The following is a 7,133-nucleotide window of genomic DNA, read 5'->3' on the forward strand; positions in this document are numbered from 1 at the left end:
TCATTATGGGCTGTTTACCAAATGCCAACCAGGGTAAGTGCTTAATGGATAAATTCTGAATCTTACCAGGTAAAAGGTATAATGGCTTACCTGATTAGCGTTAGCTTCCATAAACGGCCTCTAAATAGTGAGTTGAAGGTATGGTTAAACGGCCTCTAAATGGTGAGTTGAAGGCAAACCATACGAAACATGTATCATGACAATTTCCAAGAGAGGTACCATGTATCATGTCGAACACAAATTAATTCACAGTTTCACACAACCGCAAAACACAAAGAAAACCAAATGTAAAGTCTTAAACGTTATTGTAGAAGTAAGAGCAAACATTATAACCATGGTGGTGTAGTAGAGTCGATTAACAGCCGGTATTAAAAACATAGGGGAGAAACTTCTTTAAAAGCCTTAAGCTATTGTAGACTAATAATATATTCGGGTGAGGAACATTTGACCTGTGTTCTGTTCTCTAACCTTCCTCTCCTATTTAATTTCTCCTCTTAGATGTAGTAGAATCACAAACTTTTCCTGCAAAAATAACAAGCTTAAAGTACGCATTCCCATACATACATAATATGATGTTTTGAATTATAAATATGATAAAAGCAAAACCGAAGTAAATGAACCAATTACTCGGTTCCAAATTTTTAGGGCACGTTCAATTTGAAGAACTTCGTGGGATTTGGAATTGGATTCTACTCCAACCCAAGGTTTAGTTTAAAAGAAAGTCCGAAATTAAAATCCCGAGATTTCAATCAAATCCCACAAATATGAGAGTTAGAAATTCAACGAGGGTAGATGGTATTTCACAAAATTTCATAGAATTTGTTTGTAATAATGTTTTGAAATATGTTAGAAACTACCGCTTTCTAATAATAATAAACAAAAAGGTATTCAATTTCATTCCCCGATCTACAACCAAACACACCAAAGATTTTAAATCCTTCCAATTCGAAATTTTCCGAGATTCAAAACCCTCGAAAACGTTATATGGTTCTGTCGCACTAATTAAGAAATGAAGAACTGGCTTTTAAATGCTTGTAAAAATGCCAACAAGACACTGTAGTTTGCAAGAGGGGCGATCTTGGACAAAATACAATAATGCAAATGCAAAAATATCCATGGTACTTGGCATTTCATTTTGCAAGAAGGGCGATCTGTATGGTTTTGTACCATCCTACCAATGTGGATCAACATAAGAGAACAAGAGTTTGGGAACAAAAGAGAGAAAAGTAGACCGCACATCCTACATGTTCACGATCTGGGATCCAAGTAGATGATTTCTGCTTGTCGTGAGGCTCGAGGGAACTGCATAATCTCCTTAGCAATGTTAAGCCGTTGAAGTGCATCAGAAGTTTTACTCACTATGATGGTCAACTTATCGTGAGATGGGGAATGAGCAAGTAAGAGCTTTCTAAAAAGCATTTGCGTTCTTGATCCTGTTAAGCTTTTTATGCTCATGGTTTCCAACTGTTTCAATGTCCGACCCAAGCAGTTAGGGGATTCCAGATGATTTAAAGCCGGTTCTACATTGTAATGCATGCCCTGAGGCTATTAAAAAGACATAAAAAAACATTTAAGATTTAGCATCAAACTCTAATACCATATAAAAACAAAACAAAAACTAATAGCACTCTATATTTACCATCGGAGAATAAATGATATCTAGTCTTACTAGATTCGGTGAGGTCTGAAGCAAACTAAGCACACTCTGAACTTGATCCATATCACTAAGTTGAATATCTTTAAACCACAAGAACTCAATACTATTATCTGCATGAAGAAGCCAATTCGACATCTTGTCTGCACTCAGAAACTACAAGGCGAAAGTGAGATACCATTATAACCCAAAAAAGGTGAGAACTAAGTGTTAAAAATGTAATTTTGTGTAATACCTTGATAAAATGACCATCGATGAAAAAGTGTTGAACATTGGGCAAGATACTTAACAACCTGGCCAGATTCATGTATTCGACTCGTAGAATATTTTCTATGGGTTTCCGTAAAGTTTAAAAAACCACAGTTAGGCTTGGATTATTCGCTAACCGGCACAACATGGCATCAGGGCAAGTGACGAGAGACAAACACTGCAGGTTACGAGCATTGATGTTGTGTGCAATTATTCAGGGTCAACTTTCTAAGTCGTGGTAAATTGACCTTAGTTACACAACAATTAGGCCCAAAGACAATATTCTTGAGAAAAAGATCTTTAAGATTGGGAAAACCCTCAAACTCGAGTGGTGTGTTGAAGATACAGTTCTCAAGTTTCAACTTCTTCAATTCTGAGCAAGAAAACACATGAGATGGAAGTGGATAAAAGGAATTTGCATTAAAAAGGACGAGTTCCCTGACACTGCTTCTTGATAGGAATAACATCCATTGATGCACTTCTTGGAAGCTATCAAGAGAGATATTCGGTATATAGAGAGATAATTTCGATATAGCACGTGGGTGAAGGATCAAGATTTGGTTTACGATCCTTATAAACCCATTAAGACCGAAAGCTACATATTTTACAATTTTTTTGGCGAATTGCTCGTCAAGGACCAACGACGTCATTGTAGTCCATCTGTACCTCCACCTTTTCGATAGAACACTTGTCCTTACGGCATCTTGAACCGTGAGACGCTCTAAGATTGAGCCAATCAAATGCTCTGGCAGGTTACTGATTCTATCCTCTTCAACACAACTTAGATTACGATCCTCTGTCAAAATATCAAGACCAAGTTATTTCGAGATAATAATCGTTCGATCAAAATAGTAGTCAAACAAAATCTTGGAATTAAAATAGACAGAGCAGTAGAAAGATATAAAGATTTCTCATTCGGATTGCTTATAATCAAAGGTTTATGAAGTAGAAACTTACTCATCTTCATCAATTGGAAGTTGCAGGGCTTTTTGAGAATTAGAAGAGGAAACGCATAGATTGAAAGTTGAAGCAACTGCTTTACTTGGAAGAGACATGGATTCATTTATAGTGCTCACCTTCCCAATAAATGCATAAGGTTCAAGAATGGCTATTCGGCTCCCAAGAATATTTGGTCCTTTCCTAATAAACGATTCATGCCCCCAAGAATGGCTATTCCTCTTCCGAGACCGGCGATCCCATCTTCCCATGTCTCCTTGATATTACATTTCCATGATATCATCGTGGTCGCATGAGTGTTCTCCATGGTGGAACCCTGTTAAACAATACAAAACGAGGTTAAATTCGGGTGGGATTTAGCTATCTGGATCGATGGATGTTAACCAATCCAAAAGTTACCCATCTGGGTTTTCACCAGACCTTCAGCATCATTGATTTTAACCATTTCAAGAAATCTTGAAATTGCCTCTGTATCTAGCACAGAGATTTCTATCGATATATGAGATTTCTATCCCTGATGCCTTGTTGTACCGGTTGAGATTTGAACCGTTCACCTTCTGGGAAGGTGAGCACTATAAATGAATCCATCTCTTTTCCGAGAAAAGCAGAGATAACCTTTAGTCGGTTCAATCTATTCGTTTCTTCTTCTAATTCTCAATTCTTTCGACGTTCAAAGTCCTGCAACTTCAGTTGATGAGGATGAGTAAGTTTCTACTTCATAAACCTTTGATTATAAGAAATCCGAATGAGAAATCTTGATATCTTGCCAGGTTATTTGACTATTATTTTGATCGAACGATTATTATCTTGAAATAACTTGGTCTTGATATTTTGACAGAGGATCGTAAAAAGAGGTTTCTAAGTTGTGTTGAAGAGGATAGAATCAGTAACCTGCCAGAGCATTTGATTGACTCAATCTTAGAGCGTCTCTCGGTTCAAGATGCCGTAAGGACAAGTGTTCTATCGAAAAGGTGGAGGTACAGATGGACTACAATGACGTCGTTGGTCCTTGACGAGCAATTCGCCAAAAAAATTGTAAAATATGTAGCTTTCGGTCTTAATGGGTTTATAAGGATCGTAAACCAAATCTTGATTCTTCACCCACGTGCTATATCGAAATTATATCTCTATATACCGAATATTTCTCTTGATGGCTTCCAAGAAGTGCATCAATGGATGTTATTCCTATCAAGAAGCAGTGTCAGGGAACTCGTCCTTATTAATGCAAATTCCCTTTATCCACTTCCATCTCATGTGTTTTCTTGCTCAGAATTGAAGAAGTTGAAACTTAAGAACTGTATCTTCAACACACCTCTCGAGTTTGAGGGTTTTCCCAATCTTAAAGATCTTTTTCTCAAGAATATTGTCTTTGGGCCTAATTGTTGTGTAACTAAGGTCAGTTTACCACGACTTAGGAATTTTACCCTGTATAATTGCACACGTCTGCAATTTCAACATCAATGCTCGTAACCTGCAGTATTTGTCTCTCGTCACTTGCCCTGATGCCATGTTGTGCCGGTTAGCGAATAATCCAAGCCTAACTGTGGTTTGTATAACTTTACGGAAACCCATAGAAAATATTCTACGAGTCGAATACATGAATCTGGCCAGGTTGTTAAGTATCTTGCCCAATGTTCAACGGTTTATCATCGATGGTCATTTTATCAAGGTATTACACAAAATTACATTTTGAATGCTTAGTTCTCACCTTTTTTGGGTTATAATGGTATCTCACTTTCGCCTTGTAGTTTCTGAGTGCAGACAAGATGTCGAATTGGCTTCCTCATGCAGATAATAGTATAAAGTGGATGTGGTTGTTAGATATTCAATTTAGTGATATGGATCAAGTTCAGTGTGTTCTTAGTTTGCTTCAGACCTCACGGAATCTAGTAAGACTAGGAATCCATTATTCTCCAATGGTAAATACAGAGTGCTATTAGTTTTTGTTTCGTTTTTATATGGTATTAGAGTTTGATGCTAAATCTTAAATGTTTTTTTTTATGTCTTTTTAATAGCCTCAGGGCATGCATTACGATGTAGAAACGGCTTTAAATCATCTGGAATCCCCTAACTGCTTTGGTCGGACATTGAATCAGTTGGAAACCGTGAGCATAGAAAGCTTGACAGGATCAAGAACGGAACTGCTTTTTATAAAGCTCTTACTTGCTCATTCCCCATCTCTCGATAAGTTGACCATCATACCGATTAAAGCTTCTGATGCACTTCTACGGCTTAACATTGCTAAGGAGATTATGCGGTTCCCTCGAGAGTCACGACATGCAGAAATCATCTACTTGGATCCCTGATCGTAAACATGTAGGATGTGCGGTCTACTTTTCTCTCTTTTCTTTCCAAACTCTTGTTCTCTTGTGTTGATCCACATTGGTAGGATGGTACAAAACCATAGTGATCGCCCTTCTTGCAAAATGAAATGCCAAATACCATGGATATTTTTGCATTTGCATTATTGTATTTTGTCCAAGATCGCCCTTCTTGCAAACTACAGTGTCTTGTTGGCATTTTTACAAGAAGTATGGTTTGAGTTATAAGCGTTTAAAAGCCAGTTCTTCATTTCTTAATTAGTGCGACATAACCTTATAACGTTTTCGAGGGTTTTGAATCTCGGAGAATTTCGAATTGGAAGGATTTAAAATCTTTGGTGTATTTGGTTGTAGATCCAGGAATGAAATTGAATACCTTTTTGTTTATTATTATAAAAAAGCAGTAGTTTTTAACATATTTCACAACATTATTACAAACAAACCCGGGATTATTGTGAAATGCCATCTACTCTCATTGGATTTCTAAATCTCATATTTATAGGATTTGATTGAAATCCCGGGATTTTAATTTTGGACTTTCTTTTAAACTAAAACTTGGATTGGAGTAGAATCCAATTCCAAATCCCACCAAGTTCCTGAACGTGCCTTAAAATCTTTGAACCGAGTAATTGGTTTATTTACTTCGGTTTTGCTTTTATCATATATGTAATTCAATACATCATCTTATGTATGTATGTGTAACACCCCATTCCAAAGGAAGGGAGGTTGCTTCAAACGTAACGGAGCCGCTATATAAAACCTCCAAAATATAGTCTCCAATACAAAATAAAATCTTCCAATAACAAAATTGAATATAACTTCAAACAAGATATCAAGGTCTCCAAACAAACTATTTCCAAAATCCTCCAACAACCGAGGAAAGTCCAAAAACAACCAAAGAAATTTAATCTAATAGCCAAAAGAAAAAGATTCTAATAAGCGAAATAACATAGCTCTAAACCTCTCGAAACCTTGAACCAAGATCCTGGTCTACTCCTTGTCACAAGACTTAGCCGCCCCCTTGATTACCTGCCGTGAGGAATAAAAGAAAACACGACTGAGCCAAATGCCCAATGAACGGATAAACAAATATAGAAAAATGGTAATACAAACATGCCAAAATTATCTCAAGACATCGAACCAAATGAGTACCAAAATCTTAGAAAATCTACAAATAACATAATCATACGAAATCATATGAGGGGACACATCGAGCTCGAAAATGCATACACTTGCATATTAACTAACATGACAAGTGTCAGACATATGGCCACACAGGCCTGTACGTTGGACTGCAGATCCACACGTACCAAATGTGAGATGTGGCGTTGGACACTACACCGACATCCACCCTACAAACGAATCACATGTGCTAGGGCCGACCCATACGCCTCCTAAATCGAATATCCATCACACCAAAATAGCTCTCACAAGAGCAYAAAAGAGGAGACGYCGTGGACTGATCACACTGCCAYGGYTAGTGTCACGCCATCGGTGCCACAATGACGTGCCTATGGTACMCCCATAGGTGGTTAGTAGCTCGAGTTACCCARAGTTGAGTTRTCACAAYGAATGTGACGTTATAYRTCTTACATATGGTCAATAAATAACGAAGTCAAATGAAAAGTCAAACAAGGAATTATGTTGAATAACAAGTAGGCATAATATAAAGAGGCTCAATTCGAAGAATACATAATCGATCAAAAGTACCAACATATGTATTTTTAGAGGTAAAAAGCATACCAAAATGTTACCGAACAAATAAACGTTTACTAACTCGAATAACTCAAATAGCATGATTAGGACAAGACGCCCTTGCCATATATATATATACATACATACATGACGTAGAACAAATACAATTGAATGGAATATGCACTAACGAACAATTTGGATGAATATGAGCTAAAAGAGACTCACGAGTTCATAAGCATATTTAAACGAGCTAACTG

At 37.1% G+C, this 7,133-nt stretch overlaps 2 protein-coding genes across 2 annotated transcripts; one reads left to right on the top strand and one right to left on the bottom strand.

The window, feature by feature from the left end:
* Positions 1-1,236: 1,236 nt before the first annotated feature.
* On the bottom strand, positions 1,237-3,169 carry LOC112520086 (F-box/FBD/LRR-repeat protein At1g13570-like). Its single transcript, XM_025128388.1, has 5 exons — positions 2,861-3,169; positions 2,093-2,699; positions 1,890-2,004; positions 1,640-1,810; positions 1,237-1,545 (listed from the first exon to the last, which is right to left on the bottom strand). The coding sequence occupies exons 1-5, from the start codon at positions 2,964-2,966 to the stop codon at positions 1,249-1,251; spliced, it is 1,296 nt and encodes a 431-aa protein (XP_024984156.1). The 5' UTR covers positions 2,967-3,169; the 3' UTR covers positions 1,237-1,248.
* Positions 3,170-3,605: 436 nt separating this feature from the next.
* On the top strand, positions 3,606-5,248 carry LOC112520088 (F-box/FBD/LRR-repeat protein At1g13570-like). The gene is made up of 5 exons (XM_025128389.1): positions 3,606-3,630; positions 3,699-4,301; positions 4,351-4,529; positions 4,609-4,779; positions 4,876-5,248. The coding sequence occupies exons 1-5, from the start codon at positions 3,606-3,608 to the stop codon at positions 5,164-5,166; spliced, it is 1,269 nt and encodes a 422-aa protein (XP_024984157.1). The 3' UTR covers positions 5,167-5,248.
* The last annotated feature ends 1,885 nt before the right edge of the window (positions 5,249-7,133 follow it).

This window comes from Cynara cardunculus (genome assembly GCF_001531365.2).
Source record: "Cynara cardunculus var. scolymus isolate 2C chromosome LG 10, CcrdV1, whole genome shotgun sequence".
Taxonomy (NCBI): Eukaryota; Viridiplantae; Streptophyta; class Magnoliopsida; order Asterales; family Asteraceae; genus Cynara; species Cynara cardunculus.

Excerpts from the sequence above, each read along its gene's own strand:
- LOC112520086 (XM_025128388.1), bottom strand. The coding sequence starts at position 2,966 with ATGAATCCATGTCTCTTCCAAGTAAAGCAGTTGCTTCAACTTTCAATC. Across the intron at positions 2,005-2,092 it reads TGCACACAACATCAATGCTC|AACTTTACGGAAACCCATAG; the intron begins GTAACCTGCAGT and ends TGTGGTTTTTTA. Across the intron at positions 1,546-1,639 it reads ATATCATTTATTCTCCGATG|CCTCAGGGCATGCATTACAA; the intron begins GTAAATATAGAG and ends TCTTTTTAATAG.
- LOC112520088 (XM_025128389.1), top strand. The coding sequence starts at position 3,606 with ATGAGAAATCTTGATATCTTGCCAG. Across the intron at positions 3,631-3,698 it reads AAATCTTGATATCTTGCCAG|AGGATCGTAAAAAGAGGTTT; the intron begins GTTATTTGACTA and ends ATATTTTGACAG. Across the intron at positions 4,302-4,350 it reads TACCCTGTATAATTGCACAC|TCACTTGCCCTGATGCCATG; the intron begins GTCTGCAATTTC and ends ATTTGTCTCTCG.